This window comes from Pelmatolapia mariae, linkage group LG4, assembly GCF_036321145.2.
Source record: "Pelmatolapia mariae isolate MD_Pm_ZW linkage group LG4, Pm_UMD_F_2, whole genome shotgun sequence".
In the NCBI taxonomy this organism is placed as follows: Eukaryota; Metazoa; Chordata; class Actinopteri; order Cichliformes; family Cichlidae; genus Pelmatolapia; species Pelmatolapia mariae.
Window position 1 is genome coordinate 30,436,992 of NC_086230.1, and position 24,741 is coordinate 30,461,732.

The following is a 24,741-nucleotide window of genomic DNA, read 5'->3' on the forward strand; positions in this document are numbered from 1 at the left end:
TTTTTTTTTCTGGCTCCTCTGTAGTTATCAAACTGCCAGCACCAGAGAGTAGGAGGAGACACTGTGCAGCTGCTGACTGATATCACAAGTGTGTGTGTGTGTGTGTGTGGCAGGGATAATTGTGTTTACCACATAAGATTCAGTGGTGGTATGAACTCATAATTTGTATTCATACTTTAAAAGAAAAGATCCTCCACTGTTGGAGGCATTATTGCCGTTGCTGAGTGTAGCCGTTTTTCTGCTTTTTGAGACTTGTAAAGGGGGAGGAGGCAGTAAGTGTATGTGTTCTAAATATTAGAGGGTTGACAGTTGATATTGCAGAGTCCAGTGTGACTTTGTGGCTGGTTAGTATCTTTACCTTGTTGTAAGCAGTGTTGGGGAGTAACGGAATACATGTACTGGCGTTACGTATATAAAATACAAAATATGAGGAACTGTATACCATTACAGTTGACTAGTAGTATGCAGTTACTTTGTTGAAATAAATGGATTGCAGGGCAGTATTTTCCTGTTTCATATGTTAGGCTATCCCCTCTCAAATTTTGGTAATTATACGCATTGCCGAAACCCAAATAAAACACGAAATAAAAGGCTCTAATGTAAGCGTCCTGTTAATTTTGGTGGCGTCAGTTACACAATGGACCCGAAGCCAGCACAACAGAACCAGCAGTCAAAAGAATCGACTTCCAATTTAAAGAAACATCTGAAAGTAAGTTCTTTTATAAGAACTTAACCGTTAGCCTAGTTCAATTGCCTTGTTTTAGTTGTGTTAGCTACGTGGGCTATGTGCAACTTCAGTGTCTTCGATGTACTTTTGCCGTGTGATTTATTACTATTACTGAAGGCTTCTCGCCACCGAGCTAACATTGTTTGCTGGCGTTAGCTGAGGTTAGTTCATAGACTGCAGAGGTTAGACTTGATGGATAGCATTAACAACCTGCTAGCTGCAGATAATCATGCGTAGTTCTGAAAGCAGTCTATGAACTAACCTAACAATGTTAGCTCGGTAGCGAGTATCCTTCAGTAATAGTAATAAATCACACAGCAATAGTACATTAATGTAGTTGTAAAAAGCATGATAATATATTAAGTAATCCAAAGTATTCAGAATAACGGAATGCGTTACAAACTTCATTTTGGGGCATGTATTCTGTAGTGGAATACATTTTAAAAGTAACCTTCCCAACACTGTGTGTAAGTGGTCTTCAGTCACAGCAGAGGCCATCACCACTGGAGCAGCGAGGCTTGTAAAAATGTTGGGGTGGGGGGAGTCAGGTCTGGGCATTCCGCGTTAAATCAGGACTGGGCATCCAAAAATGAAAGATGGCAGCCTCCTTTGGTTTTAGCTTCGTTTTTGGGAAATGACAGGAAGCAGAGACACACATGCAGTCTATGATTAAACTACCAGGAAAAGATGAGTAATGCATTTTCTGTGGACCTTTCAAGTTAACGTGATGATTCACATTTATAAATTGCTAGATTGTGTTCTTCTCTTTCTGAATCAGGTCCTGATTTGCTCCACAGACCTCATCCAACTTATTGCAGCTCACTAGGCTATGATTTTAGCATTTTATACACCAGCATAGTTAGAGCACCTGCACCCCCACCTCTGGCACCGGTTTGTGGTGCAAAATACAGGCAGAAATCAAAAAAATATGTCCTAGTTTTCACATATTTTCAAACTTTGCAAATCCCTTAAGTAGGGTGGATTGGTCCTTTTGACATACTGGTTCTTGACCTTTGATTTAGATCTTCATTGCTCATAGAAAGAAGCTGGTTTGAATGATATTAGGTTATAAAATCTGGTTGTTTCTTCAGTCCCGTACAGAAGAAGAGTGAATAATCTCAGGTTTAAGGTTCTCCAGGAGGAAAGGAGCAGGAATTTTAAAGCTCTTGAAAACTGTGATTAGCATTTTTTCCACATTTTCTTACCTTGATAATCAAAATAAAAAGAAATAATCCTCAGACTAATGAAAGATGAAAACCTTGTCTTATTTTATGGTACCTTTGAGCGATAATGTCGTTTTGCTGTACAGCAAGGTGAAACCAAAACATTCACACTAGTTGCTGTGCTATGTTTGGTATAATGTGAAAAGTGTAAACTTGTGATATTCAGCTTTAAGCAAAGAAGATGGGGTGTTAATTTTGCAGGCTGTGTAGATGTTAGCATTACATAAGACGTGCTGTAGGAGGCAAAGTGTGTGTCACTCTTCATGGACAGGATAAGGAGGTCTAGAGACAAAGCCTGCCCTCCCACCTCCTTCCCTTGCATCTCACTGGCGAAGGTTCCCTGTTCCTGTGGCAGAGTTCATTACAGGTTACAAACACTGCTGCTTTGTCCACATGACTTGGAAATTTCACTCTCCCTCTCTGCTCATCTTCATCCCCGGAGACGGGGTGATTTAAAGTGTGTCCTCTGGATTAGCTGTCTTTTCCATCACAGGGCTGTACTCCAGCTTGTAGCATCCAGGGAGGAGAGGTGCAGCGTAACTGTGAAACAATGCAGCATCTAGCCAGAGAAGCAGCGTGTCTCTCTTTAAAAATGAAGCCCGTTGTCGGTTTTACACGAGTTGGATCACATTTCTCCTCGCAGTCTGCTCTCATCAGCGATGATAGCGCTTGTTTACTCACCCCGCTAATTTTATGTCTTTGCGAATGCGCATAAGCCTTATACGTAACTTGAAGTCGTGTATGTGTGTGAGCATCAGGGCATTTAGATTAGGCAGTAGACATGAAATTATAATGAAGATTTTTTTTTCCCTGCCTCTTGTGTATCATCACATATTCAGTGCTGCATTGCTAATAGTGAAGCGGTAGAGCAATCTTAACATAATTAAAATTTCAATTTGGACCCGTAGTTAAGGTTTCTCTTTGTAAAGCCCTGGAGTGGCATTCTTTGGGAACAAGATTGCAGTTTGTTCTGTTCACTGCAAGACAAAATTAAATATTTTTCCCTTAAAAGCAATGCAAGCTCCTAAACCTTGATCCAGGATTTCACAGGTTAGTGGGTTAAAGACAGGAGATAAATCAGAGGCAGTAGAACAGAAAGAGGCAGCTGTTTTGTTAGTTCCCTCAAAAGACCTAAAGCTGTTTGTTGCACTGCTTTTGTTGGTCAGAAAACATACCCTGCATTAGTGCAATCCCAGGGTGATTTCTTCAGATTCAGCAAGATGGATGGGTTAAGGTGTTTTTTTGTTTGTTTGTTTTTTTTCCCCCCCATCTTCCATCACAGTTTTTTTTTCTCCCTCAGTGTCTGGTTAATAATTTGTGCTTGGAGGAGGGATGAAACACCCTTCATTCCTCCTCGTCTCTCCCTTAGTGTGGAATCGCACAAAACACCACAGCACCTGCAGAGCACAGCTAACTCAGGAGCACCGCTGCCAGTTTCAAATTCTGCCTTTTCAAGCACCTACCACTTGTCTCATATTGCAATAGTCTGTCTTGGCTGATTTCTGTTTAAAGTGCAGGACTCTGCAGATAAAACTCAGATGATACTGACTGCAGTTCATTTTACTTCAGTATTTCAGGTGCTATATTTGTGAATTATTCAGACTCTCTCTTAGTAACAGCAACAGGTTTCCTCTTTTCGTGTTGCTGTGTTTAACTGGAGATGCATATTGTATATGATATCCCCCACCCCTCCAGACGATGCTGGCGGCTTCAGTTTGTTTTAAACCGTGAAATCCAAAATAACAAACGCCTCAGCTGGTGGTGCTTGAAGTTAAATCTCCGCTGGTGTATCATCGTCCTCTGTGTTTGCTTTTGCTTGCCGTCTGTGCACACACATGTACAAAGAAAGTCAATATGCGGTTTCACACTCTTTCAGCATTGTTAACACAGTAAACATCAAGTACATATAGCAAATATGAAGTTCTGTAAATATGGATTATGGTTTCATAGCATTAGTATAAAAATATCGAAACCTGTAAACATTATTGATTTATTTGGCCTAGATGCGGTTTTTTGTTTGTTTGGATAGGTTCTTATTTAAAGGAAATAAATTAAAATCGATCGTGACATGCCCATACTCATATGTATGTTACTGATGACTGGAATCATTTCTTCTGTCTTTTCGATAGTAAGTAACAAGAAGTCTTTCTTCTGTGATTTAAAAAAAAATACTCAAAAGGTTCAGATGAAGTTAACATGAAGCTTCATAAGTCCTGAACACATTAACAGGGTTTCAGAGTTCCTCTTTTATATCTTGTGAGTCTTTACTTATTGAATCCTTTATTTAAACAGGTAATCTCACTGAGATCAAAATCCACTTTAACAGGCTCTAGAAAGTATGAGCATGGACAAAACATACAAGTATGCACCATTCCCCAACTCTCTGTGAATGGTACTTATGACCATTTGCATTTCTTTTTTTTCCTGACCTCACAACCCATTGTTCGTTGGTGGTGCTAGTTTCAGTCATTATGCAAATGTACTGTTTATAAGCTTGGGGAAACCTGCAGTCGGCTGAGACTGAGGCTACGTCCACACTAAATCGTTTTCTCTCCGTTTTGGCCTTCCGTCCACACTGAGACGGCGTTTTCCCCAAGGAAAAACGCAGCGTTTTGGAAATGCTCTCGAAAACGCATACATTTCAAAACGGAGCTGTCCCGTCGCAGTGTGGACACTCGAAAACGCAGACTTTCTAAAATGATGACGCATTTTAGTCATGTGATGCAGTCATGTGACCAATTAAACAAAGATAGCGGAGTGCATTATACAGCAGTTGTTTTGATTGCTCTCAATTTTGACAGCCCTAAAAAAGATTAATATCAGTTTGTACATGCTCCAGATAGCTTTTCTTCAAATTCTTTGATTCTCACTCGCTTTTGCGCATGCGCAGGACTGGAACGTAAGCGTTTTGAGCCGTTTCAATGTGGACGCACAACTCTGTGAAAACAACTGAAAACGCTAGTGTGGACAGGGAGCGTTTTCAGACAAAAACGCCGTTTTCAAATCTATCCGGGCTAGTGTGGACGTAGCCTGAGGAAGTCACTTGGGTGATTGACGAAACGTTTCTCCCACTGAAAACGCTACACCCAGATGAACAGAGTCAACTTTTTGGGATTTGCTTACTTGGATGATTGAGCATGGATCAAGACACAAGTACATACAACTTTCTTTCACTTAAAGTGGTGCAAAAACAGTTGTACTAATGATCAAGAAATCATCTGTCTGCTCTTCATGTGCCTGGACAACTGTTCAGAACCCCGTCAGTCTCAGTGGATGTGCTGCAGGGGACCCAGTAAGTGCTGTGTAGAGTTTGAGGTAGATTGGATTTGGCGGTTCTCATATTTTGGCTAAAAGTTGTTCTCTGTTCTTAGTGTTTCCCCCAGAGTGACTGCAGCCACTCTGTGTGTAGTTGGGGAGGGACACATACACACACTGAGATGATTATTTGCTTTATTTTATTTTATTTTACTTTCTTTTTTTCTACTGAGGAGAGCCATTGGCATTAACACAGTCCCCAAACCAAGCAACTCCTTACCTTACTAAGTTAATTTTGCCAAACCGTCACCTTAACCCTAATGTACTTCGAGCTTTAACCCGAGAACCAAGAATCAACCTGCAAACAGGCCTTTGAAGGAGTGTTAAAAGAAGAGCTGGCTTAAAAAGAGGGACCAACACTCAAACTGACTCTTACAAAAATAACTGGCCATGTTTTTTATTTGTTTTTGTTTGCTTTGGCCTTCATATTCCTGTGACAAAAGACTTGAATCACTCACTCATTTTGTTTGGATGAGCAGTTCTCCAGAAAGCTGCAACCCACAATCTGCCCAATCTGCACAGCCACGTTTTGAGTAGGCACAATCACACACAGATTCAGCAAGTGTGTTACATCTTTTTTTTTTCTTTTAACAGCAGCTTTAGGATTGTCTCCATGTGACACTTTTAGGTAAACACTGTTAAATAGTAGCTACAGAAAATAAACTAGTTTCAACTCTCCCTGTGTTAGCGTTTAAAAAAGAAAATAAGCTAAATCGTTTAACTTTAAATCCACTTGTTTCAGTAAAGTAAGAACTGTTTCAGTTTGATCATGTGACGTTCATGATGTCATTATAATATTTGACATCCCACACTTTAAAGATTTTGCCGTAGTTTACACATAACATAAAGTGGATATCCGGTGCTGGTGAAAGAGGATCAGCCCTCCTTTACGTTGTGCATACGCAGATGTGGTTTGCTTTTAGGGTGAGGATCGGAGATGCATATACACGATTATCAAAAGGAAGTCCAGACAGAATGGTAGATTGAACAGTGGTCTTCCTATTAGCAGAAGAGAAACATTAATTTTCATCTGGGCACTAATCAGATTTTGATCTTCAATTTGTTAATTGGATTTTGCATTTGGGAATAAAAAGCAATTTTAGCCGCTTGAATATTTGTAACATTTCGCAGTTTTCAATTCAAGATCCATTCACTTAAATTTGGACTTGTTTTTTCATTTCCACTTGCACAATAAATATAACGAAACAGCATATTTATATATTTATTTTTGGCACTTTTGACAGTTAGGCAGTGGAATGCTTACAAAAACAGCCTTTAGTAGTGATTTTACTGATTTTTTTTTTTTTTTTTTCTCAGCTGATGACAGGTGGAAGGACTGACTGCTGCAGTTCACCTGTCACACTGTAACACAGGTGTCCTAGGGCAAGCTCAGAGAGTGCAGAAACCTTAAATGGAACACAAAGGCCACAGGTCACTTGAGCGCGATTTTCACAATAAATATACCCTCAGGAGCTTTCTGACGTTTTCGGTTTTAAGCAAGAGGTGTCAGAAAAACTTACACAACGATTGACTTTCCTGTAACAGCCATGTGCTGATAGCAGCATTGATCCATTTGAAGTTGTCTCCTCATCATTGTGAAGAACAATTTGGGTTGTTCACACACTTACAGGAAGTTAGAGCTGGGACCGTTGTAAGATAGGTTAGGTTCACAGCGCTGATGTTGTGTTGTAGCAGTAATAATTGTGGATAGTACAATGTGCGAAGCTACATCTCTAAGTCAGAATCCAGTCTAGATACAGTAGCGCTGTGGAGTGCTGGTTGTTGTCACATAGCCAGCTTGTGGAGGACTGGGTTAGGAGAGGGCCAAGAGACTTTGTTTCTGGAGGACCCGGGCTAAATAACTTTTAAACGACCTGAACCGCAGTGCAAAATTGCAGGTTTGAATTAGTGGCTGTGGGAGAGGAAACTCACCAGTGATTTGCATTCGCACCTCACAGATTATCTCTGCCATGATTTGCTTTCCTCAGAAATTACCTGAGCGTCTGCTAGTAATGCTGTTAAATCTGCATTTAAGGTTATGAGTGCTACTGCAAGAAATTAATCAATGATTCTCAGATGCAGCAAACAGATTCTGTCTGCCATGGATTTCATTCCTATTAAATTATCTAAACTTTGTCAGTTTTCTAAAAGAGACCCCTCTCCACCCAAGGATAACAGATAAAAGCCTTACTGTCGTTAAAGTAACACAGACTTCAAGAAAACTATATATGCAAATCTGTATATTATGCAAATAATAATTTGGTTAAAATCAAGTTATACTATGATAAATGTAATCAGTGAATAAAATTATTTTTCTGTACTGCTGCTGAGTGATGTAACTGCAGACAGGCTGTATGAGTCATGGTTGGATGTTGCAGACATGTCTGGGCTTTCCCAAGAGGAGGTAGAAAGGGAAGTAGGAGTTTGTAGAAGGTGTAAAGACTTAACTGTGGACTCACTTTTTGGATTTTTCATGAAACAATAAGGGTTTAAACCTGTTTATAAAGTATTGTTACATCTTTTTTAAATGGTTCTAACAGGTTGTAGCCCACTAAAGTAGAAGCCTAGCAATGCATAAAGTGTACATATCATCAAGGGGAGAACTGCCGTTAACCGGTGGACTGGTATTCAACTAACAGGGCTACTCAGTTGAAGCGTGTTACCAGAGGATGCAGGGTAGTCACGTGGCCGTGTCTCCCTGTCACAGATTTAAATAAGTTTCTAGCAGTTCCTACTAGGATAATAGACTTGGACTTGGACTTCCTATACAGGCGTAACTGGGATCTGTCACTGTGCTAATGTTGAGTTCCTGAACCATCAAAATATAGTCTGGTTCTTTTAAGTGACCAATCCAGAGTTTGTGCCCACGCTGCATTTTTTTGTTTTTGGATTAGTTGTTTTTTCTTTCTGGGTTTTTGTTGTTTGTGTGTGTGTGTGTGTGTGTGTGTGTGTGTGTGTGTGTGTGTGTGTGTGTGTGTGTGTGTGTGTGTGTGTGTGTGTGTGTGTGTGTGTGTAATGTGTGAAATACAGTAGTGTCATTCAAGTCATATACTAAAGAGATGGAGCAGTGTTGGAGTGGAGACCACTTAAAGATGGTTAAATGTTATAATAACTGCAGTTTCTTGCTTTCTCTGGTTATTCAGCAGTTGAACAGTGCAGCAGGACCAATGCAGCCCAATCAGGTCCCCCCCAACCAGAACTTCATCAACAGAGCCCCAGGTCCTATTCCAGTTTCCCACGGCAATGTCCAGCAGCAGGTAAATAAATGAACCTGCTCTGTGCTGGCTCGTCTGCCCGTTTTCCCTCATCAGATTCCTCCTGCACTGCCTGATGTTGACACCTGAACTGCCTGGGATTTCTGCATGCGTTGCTGCTAACTCTTTCCTCCACTGTTTTTTCTTTTCTTTTTTCTTTTTTTCCCCCTCACACTTCCACCACTCTTCTCCACTCCCCCCCTCCCTCCTTCTTCTGATCGGACCAGTCTGTGGTGGTGGGCATGCCCTCTGTTAGTCAGGTCTCTATGATGGAGGAGCAACAGAGACAGAACAACATGGTGAGACCCAAAGTAGCTCTCAACTTAACCAACATGTATTTACGTTGTTCACAAGGGCTTTCAATTATAATATTAGAATTCAGTTGTAGGTCTTACTGAGCTACATTGATTATAATACGAAATATAGTATGTAATGTTAGATATAACCACAGATAAAACAAAAAATAAGTTCCTTGTGTCTTCATTCAAAGCTACCTTACAATTGCATCTCTCGTCCTGGAAATCAAGAAACATCCGTTTGTTTGACGGTGTCAGGAATCTTGTATTCAACCTTTCTCACACGTGCTGCAACATTATCCAACATACACTACATGGACAAATGTCCTTGGCCACCTACACATCACATTGTAATCTTGTCTGGGACTTTGTGGCTGAATTACTCTAGCTCCTAAATGCTTTCCCTTTCCAGTGAAAGCTCTCAATGTCAAAGATTAAGAGGTGTGCCCAAATAATTTTGCTCATACAGTGCATGAGAATTCAAAAATACAATGCGGCTCCCTCACTTAAACCACATGGAGTATATCCAGCAGAGTGAATGTCTGCAGAGGACTTTTTCCTACATTGTGATGACTGTGGAATTTTCCCCAACCTGATTCTTTCATGATTTCTCTTACATTTATGTGTGAAAATGTCTATAGCTATTTCTCTCAACCAATTGCTCAGCATCAGCCTGGTGTGTAGCTAATTTACATGGACTGTATTTAAAAAAAATAAACAAACAAAAAAATGGAGGTTGACGTCACCTGTTGGTTTTAGACTCAAATTTGAGGCCTAATTTTTAGCTTTGTCAGTTTTTCTGAGCCAGGAGTGATTCATGCTAGGGCTGCTCGATTATGGCAAAAATGATAATCACGATTATTTTCACTGAAATTGAGATCTCGATTATTTGACGATATTTATTTAACAATAATGTATTGAATAATGGCTTTAAAGATTGTCAAAAAATAATATAAAATAGTGTGCAAATACTGATTACAGTGCAAATGTTTGCAATATAAAAAATAAATGAAAAATGTAAACATCTATGTTTAGTGAACTTCAAAATACTGCACAATATTTGATCCACGTCTGACTCCGCGAACCCATAATGTTTCCACCAATGTTCCCTCTAATTTTTCATGTGTCTGAGCGAACACACAAACTCCCTGAGTGATCCCCTTGGACCACTGTGAGCGACATCAGACGTGTGCACTGTGGTCACGCCAGCATCTAATCCATCCAAGTTACATGGTTTATTAAAATAATCAAATTACAGCATTTACATTTATGTTAGACTACTTTTAATTAACTGCTTTAGCCCACTTACAATGAAAATTTAAAAAATCTTGTTCATGACCTGTGTAGTATGTTAACACTATTGGAAGTAAAAATAACTTGAACTCTAATTTTGAAAACACAACTTTCTTTCTTCTTCTTTTTTTTTTTTTCATAAAGCTCTGACTTGTATTACGAGTCTGTGGTCTGGGAGAGAGTCCTGTAACTCTGTCTGCCAAATACAGTATATAATGACCAATGTTGGGCAATTAATTATATAGTTACTACTTCAAAAAAGTAACTCAGTTTGGCAAACAACAAAGTTTTTTGCAGCTATTTTTTTTTTTTTAATGCAGCCAAGGCATTTTTAAATAAACATTTCAAACTATTTACAGAACAATCAGCTGTTCTGCATCAAATCTGATGCCACACAAATTATTTGTGCCACTCCAAAAAATAATTTCTGTCCACTATGAGATAAAGGAGAACAACAGCCTGATACCTGCAGGCCTGACAACAGGAGATGTATCACTCCTGTAACACCTGTAACATTCAGCAGTCGCCTCATTGTTCTGACACACACAACAAAACTATTGACTACACTACACACTAACTACACAAGATTTGCGCTAAACGTCTCAAATCTCTCACATCTCAAAACACCGCCGTCACTCCTAAAACTTCCCCTCGTTTCTTAACAACTAGATGCCACGTTGACATATCATTTTTTGATTGGTCGACACGGTACTTTTTTTCGCCCAATAGGAAAGGGGAGGGGGTTTGGTTTGGTTTTGCTCACAGGCGGAGAGTGCTTTCGAGCGTTTTTCTTATAAAACGCCGTTTTTACCGTTTCTTCCCGCAGTAAATATAAACAACGATAGTATTCAGGAAGAAAACCAAACATTGCAGATATTTTTATCATAACTCTGGTTTTACGTGGCCTATCAACACAATTTAAAAACTGGTATAAAGTCCACACTTTTTCCGTCAATTGTTCCGTCTGTCCTGCTCACATCTCCAATGGTTGAACACGATGTCATTAATGTGGCTTCACTCCACATCAGCCACGCTGCTTTGCTAGCTAAAACACCGGTGTCGGCACATAAGGACGCTGTCATAGCCTGTCAACGACGTTGATTAGCTGCATATATACGAATGTGAATCGCATTATTGGCTGGACTATGGGATAAGGTGGCATCGTTCTAATCCCATACGGGAGCAGCCAGTCACTTACTGACTAACACTGCAAAACAGAATTGTTAAAGTTTTAATTTTAATTTCAATTCAGGTTAGATTTTTTTTGTGCGCAACGCAGATTTTCTGTGCGCAGAGACCGTGCCAGCAGTGCGCAATTGCGCACGCGCACAGCTTAGAGGGAATATTGGTTTCCACACCACTGAAGTCGTTTTACCTCTCTTTTCAACCAACAGCATTCTTTCTTCAGCAGCCATTATCCTCTCCTCTCCAAATAACTTCTGCTTAGCTTTCCGAGCTTCCCTCGGGTCCTCTTAATTGTTGTGACGCGTGTTCGAAACACAGAGGTGCGCGCTCAATTTGCCACACGGAGCAGCGCGAGAGTAAAGCACGAGGGAGGTGCTAATAATCGGTTCAGTCATTTTTAATGATCGTTGAAAACCCAGATCGTAATCGAGATTAAAATTCGATTAATTGAGCAGCCCTAATTCATGCTATTCATGCTAAGTAAGGCTGGTTTTACTGCTGTTTCGTTGTATTTTAACATGCAAGCCTGTGAGGATTGACTCACCTTTGGAGCCAGCCTCATGTGGCCACTAGAGGAACTGCACATTCCATAATTGCTTCATTTTTCAGCTGCTTGCTAATTTCCTGTCACAGCATGTGTGCTGACGTTTTAAGTTCCTGTTGAGTACGTCTGAGTTCGCATGCCCTTGATGCTAAATAATACATTAAACTGATGACATGCATGCATATGTTTGTGTAATTTAATGAAATTGATCTTTTATTGTCATCTGAAGGTTTTTAGACTGTAGTGTCGCCAATATCAGACTCCAATAACTCCTTTTATTTGTAGTTGGCTGGCGATCGTATTTAAGGTACCCCAAGTGTGTAAACTGAGATTATGGGTCACCCACCCAGTAATTTGGAGAGCCAGAACTTATTCATCTTATTTTTCCATTTTTAGAATAAGTGCAGGTCAAGTTTAACTTATTTTTTCTTCACTTGAACCAAGTGAATGCTCAGTGAGCCTGCACAAACACTGCTTTTTTGTATGTGACAATGTTGAATTCTAATTTGTCACACCACTGCAGCTGCTATTAACTGTAGCATTGCTTTCAAAAATAGCAGTGTTTGTGATTACTCGAATTAATATTTAGGCTTAACTCTTAAACTGTGTGGCATTCCTTCAGATGACAATGAGAGCTGCCGGACCAACCAATCAACAGCCGCCAGTCAGTGGCGCTCCACCTAATCAAGTTCCGACTAGCGGACAAGCCCCACCCCAGGGTCCCATCCTTCGCCTCACAAATCCAGGAGCCAATCCACAGCTTCGCAGTCTCCTTCTCAGCCAACAGCAGCCAGTAAGAGTGCACCAGTCAGCTGTTCGAATGAATTACCTTGTAAGAAATGCTTGATTCTGAAACCGTTGTGCGTCTCTGTCCTTGCAGCAGGGTGGGGTGTCTCACATGCCGGGCATGATGTCTCACCAAGGTTTGGGACAACAGATGGTCCACCAGGCCCCAGGAGGTGGGGCTCAAATGCAGAGCCAGTGGAGGCAACCCATGACAGGTCAGCAAGCATCCCACAGAGAGGTGGAAAGCGTTCACTAATATTTGACTCAAGTAGGCATTTAGAATACGGGTCAGGAAATGTGCTCATTGAAGGATATTAAGCTTGACATCTAAAGAAAATAATAACTTTTAAAGGTCACATTTCTAGAAACTGACAACAAGTTAGATATGGAAAAAAAATAAAGAGCAATTCTTGTTTTATTCCATTAAAGATATTTCTGCAGACTTTTATTTTCAAAGCAAATTTTAAAGCCACCAAAGCAGCCATCTGTATCTAACAAAAGTTCATGGACTTGTTTGAGTTGAAGATTTCATTCAAGTGTGTGTGTTTGTGTTCTGGGCAAATTTTGATTCGTGACATTTTATTTTTGTGCACATTGATTGAAAAAAGTCTGCACACGTTCTGGTGCATTAATCTATTGATTTCAAACTTTAAATGTTTTCATTGCTTAAAAAAACAAGAGCAGTCGGCCTCTGCTGAGCCTGAAAATTCCCTCAATGCCACGCATGAGCTGAGCCCATGGAACCAGAAGGATTTCTGGGTCCACATTAGTTCATATGATGTATGTTTTTACGATAGAAGTTCAAACAGGATGAGCGTGTGCTTCTATTTTCTTTGTGAAAATAAGACTAGAGATGTCCAATTATATCATGTCTGGCAATAGAATACTTCACAAGATACCCGGACCAACATCTGGATAGACTCCAGAAAGTTAATTACATAATCTTCTTGGCAGAGGTAAAAGGATGTTAAATTTTGGTAGGAAGTGGCGTGACTCAGAAGAGGTTGATGAGGAGGGCAGAAAGTCTGAGCCGCAATATGAAGAATCTGGCCATTTTTAAAAATAAAAGACCCAGTAGAGATTAAATGCTCTACTTCTGAAATGTTCCTTTTATGATGTGAAGCTGTGAGATGAACAGGCTTTTTGGATCATGCTTTATAGGGATATGTTCATTGTCTTCCATCCAGTGTAATGTTTATGCCACAGCTGGTAGGGCTGTGCGATATGACCAAAATCTCATATCGCGATATAAGACATTTATCGTCCCGACAACGATATATATCACAAAAATTTTACATTTTCTGCAAATTTTGTGAATCTCAGGCAACTCGACTTGCGTGAAGTGTTTTCAGCTGGGCGGCGTGTACCTGGAGTCGGGTGTTACATAAGTTGAAACGGCCGCAATTTTCTTTGTGAGTATTTATTACACGGCGTGCTGCGGGGAAAAGCCTGTTCTAAGGTTTATTTTTTAGCACCTGACGGCTCTTTTTAGCTTCTCGTCCGTAAACACTCTGCAAGTATTTCACGTGATTCAGTTTATTTTGATTCAGCTTTATTATGAAAGGTCCATGTGGAAAATAAACAAGCGGATGGCGGAGCCACACGATGATTTTACCGTCATTGTTGCTAACGACAATGCTTGAAAACAGTGGCTTGTCCGTCCGTAGTGTGGTTATATTAAATATAAGAGAAAGAGAGAACTTAAAGGAATTCTACAGTGACCATCAAAACTATGGAAAAATATTGCCGTAAACAGTTTATTTTGTGACACCACGAAACAAACGATAGCATAATATGAAACGATAGACATTTTCATATCATCATCCGATATATATTGTTATATCGAACAGCCCTAACGGCTGCCCTAAATTAACAATATTGGTAATTACCAATATCATTTATGTTTCTACAATGGTTAATCCATTATTTTTTTTAATTGCCCAAACAGAATTATTGTTTGTATTCATGAATTTGCAATTTTACTGACCTACAAAAAAGCAGAATTTTTTTTTTTTTAAATTATTAGTTTTCTATCTCAGAGAAGTGTAGTGTGCCGGCTCGTGAATTCAGTTTATTATTTGCCTAATAAATAACAATATAAATGACTTTTTTTTGGACAGAAGTATTTGTGTTTTTATGTTTTTATGAATTTGTAATTTACTGTAGAGGTTTAGTGCTTTATTATTGACTCGAAATTACACAAAACACTATCGTAATCTAGTGTTTGGGGTAACAAATTACTTTCTATAGGGAGTAAATAAATTAAATAATGTGTTGCGTTTGAAAAAGTGAAGAGTAGACGTGGCGCTTTTTTAAGGGTACTGAAATCCAACACTTGTTACACCCTCTGAGAGTATGGATTGATTTTAGTCGCTGGTTTGCTTTGTGGTTTGATATGCACGTACTGCAAGTAATCAGAAAAATAAACAAAACAAAGCTACGCTTGCAACAGAAAACACAGCCGCTGTGCAGTCGTCCCAGTCTGAACACTGTCAGCGCCATCAGGCAGTGCACGTGGATGGGGTGTCAAAGATTTCCCTGATGATAGAAATGGCTCCATATACATAATCTTTGTCTGCGATTGCCTGTGGTTTGTTGTTCATATTTTACTTTGAGAAAAAATAAAACAGAAGCACTTGGCTTCGAAATCCTGCATGTCTGAGCCAATACATTTTATTGCAGCGCATAAACATTTCAGCTCACTGTACACAGTAGTTAAGTACCTTGATGTTTACTTATCTCAAACAAAGTGTCTCTAAAGTAGGTCTCTGTAAAAAGGAGAACAAATGCAGTGCCACGGCATATTAGTTCTCACTATCCTGCTTTAAAGTCTTAACTTTTTCTCTCCGCTTCGGTTTTTAAAGCGTTTCCAGAAACTCTCTTGTCCTTTCTTCCCATCCCAGGTCAGATGATGATGTCTGGAGCTCAGAGAGGAGCCGTCCCGCAGCCCGGGATGCCACAGGTCTCGAGCATGATGGAGGATGAAGTCCTCATGGATCTTATCTGATGGAACTGGGCTTTCGATTTGAATCTGGGCAGCCATTTTCCAGTTTCGACACATATGTCTGCTCTGTCGCTTTAATCCTACAAATGTTCAACGTAATTAGGAAACAAGTCATAAGCAGTTTTTTTTTTTTACAGGACTGAGTAGCTGAAGTTAATTAGGAGCAGACAATGTGAGCATTAGTTTTTCATATAAATGTTCAAACCATCAGCACGCTAATCCCCCGTACTACACACAGGATAGAACAAGCTATCATGCTTCTAGAAATTATACTAAGTTTTATCATTGAAATGGAAACCTGTGTTATTTCTTTCTTTTTTTTTAATTAAGATTTTACTTTTTCTGCTCATTTCTTTTTTTTAATTATTGATCATGTTGTTTTATGGAGATGAAATAAAGGTAAACATCGTATAAGACCAAGTTGTTTGTGATTACAAAGAGGTTTTGTTGTTGATGAGTCCGCACTCCTACCGCCACCCCCGTGTGAACGCCGCTTGGACTCTTAAGGTGGGAGAGAGTGAGACTGAAATAGACACAGTAATAGATAGTTCGGTGTCTTTTTCTGCCAAATAGTGTCACAGTGTTAATTTTAACTACTCCAATATGTTGTGGAACCATAGAGAGTCTCCTCGTGCCAAGTAGTCCTACCAGATGGCATCAGTTGGCCATGTTTCCCTTGGCATAACGTACAAACAGGCTGGCCGCATGCGCACATGGCACGGACTCCACATATATGCCCACAGTCTGCTTTCGCATCAGTTATATTGCATGTGAGTTAAGTTCTGTACATCGACAAACACGGGCCTGTTGTGCACCTCGTGGTGGCACAGGCGCTGAGAGAAAAGGGAGAATGACGCACCTGAACTTTTCAGTCTCTCACATATGTTTAATGACACATGTCAGTTTATGCAGTCCCCCCACCCCCCAAAGAACGTGGACACTGTGTGTACACACTAACCAACAGGAAATGATGTCAGTCCCTGTCACCTGGGAGACTGAGACGGTTGCTAAGATACCGTGACAGTGGGTTCTTGTTTCTGAGCTTTTTCCTCAGCCCCGCTTTCACATGGACTCACACAGATAGACACTAGTCCCTCAGTGGCTGGTGTTCATCCCTCCCATCCCTTAATCACTGGCCGGCCCTCGGAGCCCGGCTTAGCTTCACTTCATCTTCCTCTCTCCCTCTCTATCTCCGTCTATCTGCCTCCATCTCAATATTGATCTATTAGTGCCTTTCTGGGCTCATAAGTTTTTCAGTATCCAAGTTATTAACAGCCAAATTCATTCATATGGAATAAAAATGGTTAAATGTATGGACAAACATAATAAGTTTACCAAATCACTACTTGGGGAGCTGATAGCCGAGCGGTTAGCACACAAACTACATGGACACAAATGCCATCAGCGGTGATTCCCCAGTTTGCTTCCTTGCGTTTCTTACTCGCACATTTCCTGTCTGTGTCAGCTGACATTTTCCAATGAAGGCACCGGCTCCACAAAAAGATATTTTACTAGTCATGCAAAACAGTTGCATAAAATGGACATTTCTTTTTCTCTAAAGAGATTACAACCGTCCAGAATTAAAGTCTTCAATAAAATGTGAGGAAACAGCTGCTGTGACTTTATATCCAAAACATGATTTCTGTGCTACGCTAAAGTTGATATAACTGAACATGAACTCTTTGTAGCACAAGACAGTGCAGTGAGAAAAAAATCTTTATTTGTTTAAACTTAATTTAACCAGGAAAAACATTTCTATTTTCAATAACAGCCCAGTTGAACACTAAGCATCTGCAGGTAATGGAAGTAAGACTAAAGGGGCGAAAAAAGAAAATAAATGAATCAACCCACATGGTAAAATTCTCTCCCCTGGTGGTGAAAATATTGTATTACAAATTCATTGCGCTCATTACAAAAAGTACCTTTAAAATCAGCTGGAAATCTGCCCATGGTGTAACCCATCTTTCAACCTCTGACAGCTGGAATAGGCTCCAGTCCCCCCCCCCCCCCAAATTAATCAGCAGAAGAATATATATGGGTGTTATCATGTGAACCTTTACCTTTCATTGAGAATAATAAGTAATAGTGGGGCTGTCAACCCTTTTACAGCTTCTTCTAAGATGGAACATTGCAGAAAAAGTTTGGTTTGGTGTTTTCCGTGATCATGAATAATAAATTAATAAATTCTGTTTCCCTTCCATGCTTGCACTGTGCAAAAAATGACGTGTGGTTCATTCAAATAAACATGATGCAAGAAGGTTTTTTGACAGCCTTGCTGCATATATTAGCATATAAAAGAGTTATAATTAGATATTCTGAAAACCTTAACCTTGTATTTTAATACATTAAGGAAATTAACTTTAACACCAATTGGGAAAGCAATAATCACAAAGAAGCATTCGGTAATTAAAGCATTAAATCAATGATGACTGTCTTATTCAGAAAATATCACGAGGGTTTTGGTGAGTTATTAGTTTAAGTCATGTTCCTCTTGCTTATGATGCAATGGACTAATTATCTGGCGATCACATGATGTCAAATTATTTCTTTGCTTAAACACTAGTGTTGTGTGGCTTTAGCGTGCACCCCTCAGAAGAATATTTGATGTTTCTCTTCTAGTTGTAGATGAAATTATACACCACCAGTGTCTCCTTTACTTAGCCCTGACAGACAGTTTTTCAATGGCCAATTAAACATTAAAATATAATTCATTTAGTTGCAGAGCTAGACAGTTTGGTAAATATAAAAAACTTCATGAGCACTGCAGAACTAGAACTAGAAAATGTGCAAATTAGTTCCTGGAGTGCAAATGAAGACATTTAATTGCACAGGAGCTTAAAATCTTATAATCACGGCATAATTAGGAAAGCTGCATTTCATAATTATGGACGTGGTAACCCATGTACATCTACATTATTTCCTCGAGCTCCTCCTAGTAGTTTCCAGATTCCCCAAGGAGGCTGTGTGATCTCAACCTCCATTAAACTCACCTAACTATCTCTTGTGAACCAAACTCTGTGAAACTCAAATTCCTTCCCTTTGGGCAGTGCAAGTATGAAGGATGAAAGGAGATGAGTCGACTTCTGATCTCCTTCAAAATAAAACAGCAAACATTCAGGACTTCAGTTCAGGCGCATTTAGTTTAATGAGATGGGGAAAGCGGTCGTCACAATGGTAAGAGTGGCCTGACAAAGAGAACAAAAAGAAGTATGGCTGACATGTATAGCTTGATGTAGCTTATGTAAAATCAGCACAGAGCCTGTTTGGTGCTTCGGTGAGTTATCTATGGGCTCCATAAATACCTTAAAGAATGCCACTATATCACAGTGCTGCACTGCAGCTTCAGATGAGATAAAGCTCAGAGCATGCCACTTCTGAACTCGTCATTTTATTGCAAGTTTATAAAGAGATCAAGTGCTATTACAAATTCAAATCCTATAAGGCAGCAACCAGCTCCCAACTCCAATGAGACATTCCAAAGTTTTTGAGGAGAAGTAAATATTTAAAAGTGTAGTAAGTAACATTTTTCATGCATTTTTATTTGAATGTTAACTTGAAAAAGAAGACTTCCCTTGACTCTCACTTCTAAAAGCACCCAGACTTGTTTCTGTCGGTGCAAATTTGACTATTCAAGCTGACATATTTTAGGACAACAGGTGTGGTATGTATACCCTGGACAGGTCGCCAGCCTGTTACAGGCCAAGCTCTGCGATGGGGGGGTTTAATAAGCTCTCTGCAGCTGTTGATAGTTTGATCATTGCCAAGTTAACTTTGTTACCACGTACAGTCAGGTATACACTGTATACCACAGCCACAGCAGTCACAGCACCTCATACATCACATGTTTATGCACAGAGAACAGTGCCGGTCAGCCTCATGCATGAATCACTCTTTTGGGTGAGCGCCACACAGACTGTAAAGAAAAGATGGATAAAGCTCAATGGTTTGAAACAGAAGCCAGTGCAGATCCTCCTCCTCAAGATTAGATATGAGCAGTTCTGAAATCAGCACCCACCGACCAATCAGATCTTTGCAAAATGGCATCGCCATTCCTTCAGACTTCTATTCATGCATTTTTGGAGGGTCAAAAGTTGCACACATCTGTTTTTCCGGTGAGCGTCAGTAGTAAATATGGATTCTTGGACACAACTTTGTTCCTTGATGTTTTTTTCCTGTTTTCTGCAAATAATTTATAACACTTTTATTGTTCTACATTGACGCTTAGATCATACGACACATGATGTAAGCCGAGGCTTGAATAGAATTTTTAACCTGCCAGGTGGGAGAGCAGACAACATGGACACCCAAGTTTGTGAATGTGATAACCGTAAAAAGAAGCAACCTAGGAGTTTCAAATTGATGCCATAGGTGTGTCTACTAAAAATCTTGATCGAGTTTGAATCTCATTGACTTTGGCCTCAAGGTCATAGGTAAGAGATCAAGTTTTCTTGCATTGTTAATGCAATAACTTGAAAACAAGGTGATGTAGAATTTTGAAATTCATACCATATCTACTAGGAAGCTGAGGGGTACAATTAGCCACCGCCAGTATTTTGTATTTATTGTATTTATACCCAGACTATTAAATTTCACTGCAGCTGCAGCTGAAAGAATAAGCATGTAGTCTATGTTTTGTGAATAATGATGTCTTAAAGCCAACCATGTTTGATTCCTCAACTTACCACTGAGCTAAAAGTTTTGACATCGGCGAGCAAATGTCTGTTTTTAGCAATTTTTTCAAAGTGTGTTTTCAAATTTACGCAGTGTAAAAATGACAACGCTTACCGATGTCATGATTCAGACAAGCAGCTTTAGTGCATGCCCCCAATGAAATTACAATTGTAATCCATCAGATTAATACATCCCACGTATTAATAAAAGAGATGATAAGTGCTGATAAGTTTGTTTACTTACACAGTCTGCATTTTTACCAGCACTCTGTCCGGGCTTCAAATAGGTTAAACCTAATATAGTCGATCTTTTCCAGCATTCATACAGTGTGTTTTCAATACTACACCGCTGCACTGTGCTTGTCCTGTTACAGACACTGATACCGCTGATTTGTCTGCAGCAGCTGTGTTGCTTTTGGTCTGTGTTCTGTGTTTTTACCTCTTTGTATTTTTCCATGATTGTAGTTTTAAGTCCATGGCTAAGCTGTCAGTAGGCCTGTCTACAGCTGTGATTGGTCAGATGCTGCCAAAACCACCCTTTTCATATGAACATGCTTCTACCTAGATTGATGAACCCTGGGTTAACTTATTAAATAGATAACCACCTTTCTAAGACCTGCCGACGTTAGGGTAAGTGAAGCCAGATAATGGAAGGATACGTGAACTTGCTCTGTGCAGTTGTACAGTAGGCTTTTAAGACGTTAAGATTATTTGATGTGTGGATGCGTACACCTCGGAGAGAGGATAGATGCTTTTGTCAAGCTGAGCAGTGTTGTCATACATCAAACCTTATAAAAATCTCATGTTCAGAGTGAAACACATGTTTTCTCAGGGGAGATCTTATGTGACTGCAGTAAAAAGAAGAGTTCACATTTTCTAATTCTGGGTCAAATGACAAAAACAAACTATATAAAAAAAACTAAGCTTGTCAGCTGAAGTAACTGAGCTTTTGATATTCCACAACACACCGAGTACAGTCAAGTTTCCCAAAAATGTGTATAGACAACAAAAAGTACATATGTGGTCCTGATCCTTGTTTGATTAATTCAACTAGTTGTTGTACTCCTTTGTAGTTCTAGTTTTCCTGTTCCCCTCTCTCTGTCTTCATGCCTCAGTGTGTTATCTGCCTTGCAGTAACTTCCTGTTTTCTTCTTTTGGAGTTTTATTTCCTTGTTAAATCTAGTTGGAATATCACATTGATGGAAATCTTTCTCTCTCTCTTTTTTGTAACTTTGTGCCTCTTTGGTGTTGTGCAAAAATGATAAAACAAGCAGCTCATAAATTCACCGTGCTCCGTCTGGCCTCTGGCTTCTGGCAAAGCTTCTGTCGCATTTACATGCAGTGCTGAATTTTTTTTGGAGGGAAAGTTTATAACTAAACTTCCTATGGCCACAAGTGCTCAGCAAGTTCATGCAGCTTCTGGTCAGACATGTTCTGTAAAATAAAACAATTCATGCATATTTAGAAATATTTCTGCCACGTTTTGAATATCCAGCTAGTTTCCAGACATTTCCTGAAAGTGTTTAAAATTTGAGACAATTTCTTAACTAGTGTTGTGAATAGTAACACAGAGGTGCAGACGCTGGTAATGGCTCTGGGGAAACAGTTTGTTTTTATAGAATTTCCATGTTAAAAGCTGGTATTTTACAGTTACACTTTGATTTGATAGACGTTGTGGGCAGCACCGAGGTGCAGTACTGTCATCTGACAGCAAAAATGTTCTGAGATGAAACCACAGGCCAACTGGGGCTTCCCCGTGTGGAGTTTACATGTTCTCCCTGTGCCTGTGTGTTCTCTTTGTGTACTCCAGCCTTCTCCCACAGTCCAAAGATATGTTTTTTCTTCTTCTTCTTTTGGTTGCTCCCTTTAGGTATCACTATAGCAGATTATCTGCCTCTGTCTCACCCTGTCCCTAGCGTCCTCTTTTGTCACACCACCTCTCTGCATGTCCTTCTTCACTACATCCACGAGTCATCCTTCTACCATGCTTTCCCCCGTTCCTCTTTCTTTGTCTTCCACTGGCACCCTGTTGGCCAACAGCACTAGAGCCAGTTGTTGTTTCATCCCAGGCTCCAACCAATCCAGTATGAAAATGATATTGTTGATGATATGCATGTTTGATTAGGCAAAGATTTTAAACTGGATGCCCTTCTGATGCAACCGTGATACACCCTCAGCCAGGCAACACAGCCAGGATTAATCAGACCTCAACTTCTGCCCTGGCAGCTGCCCATAAATGTCCACTCTTCGTCATCAGCCATCTTGAAACTTTCTCTGTAGCCTTTTTTCTCTCCTGTGATGCCAAGCCCAGTGTAGGCCTGGCAGAGCGACTGTCCCACAAAGCATCCAGAGAAGTACCTTGCCCTCCAGCCTTGCTTCTGGCACTCCTTGACCCTGCCACTCTCCTCCATATACTCATCTCCTCTTGGCGCTTTTAGCTCCAGCACAATAATATTCTTTTTCGCTCTTTCCTCACTCTTTCCACCTGAATTGGATAAACAATTAATCAAATGCATAGATGGACCCAGTTGTGTTTACTGGTCATCAGAAGAAGAACATTTTTTCTTTGCATGCTAACTTTTAAACGTCCCTTTTGCGATCCCCCTCTGCAGAATTGACCTTCTAAGCTTTTTACCTGTAGATTTGTTAAAAAGGTTTAAAAAGATTCTTCTACTTTAATTATATATAATACATATTGTTAAATTTTGCATTTTAATGCCTTGCCTGGTTAAAATCACACTGCACTGTCCTGTGGTACAAATTGTTAGTAAAGAAAAGTACAACCTGGCACCATTTGGGCTTTGTTTGATTTTTGGATGTACAGTAACAGCAGCTGTTTCTGCAAGATTTTGTTGATTAGTTTAGTTCACTTTGGAAGATTTAAAACATTTTTTAAAAACAGGAAATTAAAACAAGTACCTTTAGAATGGGTTTCTTTAAAATACTGGCATATGAAAGTGGAACAAAGACACTGAATGTGATATGAAACGTGCAAATTAGCCATAAAACAACTCAGTGCTTTATACCGAACATTCCAATATCAAGCATTTGAGTAAAGATATTTTCTTTTGTGTGCCTCATAGAGATTTATGACATTTGCATTAAAAAGACGATTACACATATTAAGTGCAGTTACCCTTACGTGCCGGTATACATCCTCACATACAGTATGCCCATAGTCTGTGCTGTTTGACCACTTTTTACTGCAAAGTGGTTTGGGCCTGAAATTAAAATGTTGATGGCTGGGTGACATTTTGGTTATTGCTGTCTGCGTTGCCACCACGAGGAAAGCAGCGGACCAGTTTAAGGGCCAGTTTGGCCTGGCTATAAGCTAGAGATGAAGATTATACAGCATGGTGCAAGAAGTACTGCTCGGCATAATGGGGTTTATAGGCCTGGGGCAGAGTTTGCTTTACGCCCTGCCGGAGGAGGTGTTGACAGGAGCGAGAGACGGAGAGGCACGAGAGACATGTCTTATTATTCAGCCTCACCACGTAGTGCGAATGAGTTGTGGTGGTCATGTTTGAAGATGTGATGATGAGATTAGGGTGCATGTGGAGAGACGATGAGGAAAAGGAGGCAGGTAAGAGCAGCGTATAACACCTAAAATTGGATCTGTCTTCAGGAGCTTTGTGGTCGAGGTCCACTTGGCCTGGGTGTGGGAGGATCAATGTCTCCATTGAACCCTAATGGATGCGGTTGCCAGATAGGGCTGTTAGTGATAAGGGAGGAGTATTAGCTTTAGTGTTGCAGATACAGGCTTGGTTAACTTTGTGTTTAAAGGAGCTTCTTGTTTTTCTGTGGGTGAAAGCCAAGTGTTTCAGGGTCTACACTGCCATAAGCGTCGGAGCATTCAACCCTTGCTTGCTTGTCACGACAGCCAGAATGTTCAATTTGGTATCACACGGGTTAGGATCTCTGCAGCCTGTGGCGTGTTGCTTCGCCATCAGATACGGATCAGGGCTCTGTTAGGGCCTCGGAGGCTGCGAAGAGTTCAGTCTTGAGACAGCATGTGAGAAGGGAGCGGCAGGAGGAGAAAGGCAGGAGGCCTGTTCCCTACACCACCGAAATATCTGCCCCAGTTCCTCTCACCATGCCATTCCAGCGCAGTAAGGCGATGGCAGAGGTTTCACCCCGGCGCAGCAACTACCGCCGGGGGCACAGGACCTAAACATAACCCAGGGCAAAGAGAGCGCCTGCACATCTCTCAACCAATATGCCGGCACAGCATAACACACAGCGATACAAGGCAGAGCACAGGAGGCGTGAGCAACCTCATCCACAGGGCAGAGGCAGAAATACTAGATGGCAAGCTTTTTGTCTTCATATGAGGCACATTAATCCTCACAGTGGCTTCCATCTTTATTCATTTATCGGCCTGTGGTGTCCACTCAATCAGTCAGTTAAAGTCTGGCCTGATGGAGCGAGCCCCGCACACCCACCA

The 24,741-nt window shown here is 40.3% G+C and overlaps 1 protein-coding gene across 3 annotated transcripts in view; it reads left to right on the plus strand.

Moving 5' to 3' along the window:
- The window catches only part of med25 (mediator complex subunit 25), a 35,119-nt gene extending 19,081 nt beyond the window's left edge, over positions 1-16,038 (plus strand). Inside the window, exons 16-20 of one of the 3 annotated variants that reach the window (XM_063472391.1) lie at positions 8,409-8,522; positions 8,747-8,818; positions 12,460-12,630; positions 12,718-12,838; positions 15,527-16,038. In XM_063472391.1, the coding sequence (XP_063328461.1) occupies positions 8,409-8,522; positions 8,747-8,818; positions 12,460-12,630; positions 12,718-12,838; positions 15,527-15,630 (582 nt within the window). In that variant the 3' untranslated portion in view covers positions 15,631-16,038. The remainder of the gene's footprint in view (positions 1-8,408; positions 8,523-8,746; positions 8,819-12,459; positions 12,631-12,717; positions 12,839-15,526) is intronic. The other 2 variants (XM_063472392.1, XM_063472394.1) reach the window with 2 other exon arrangements.
- The last annotated feature ends 8,703 nt before the right edge of the window (positions 16,039-24,741 follow it).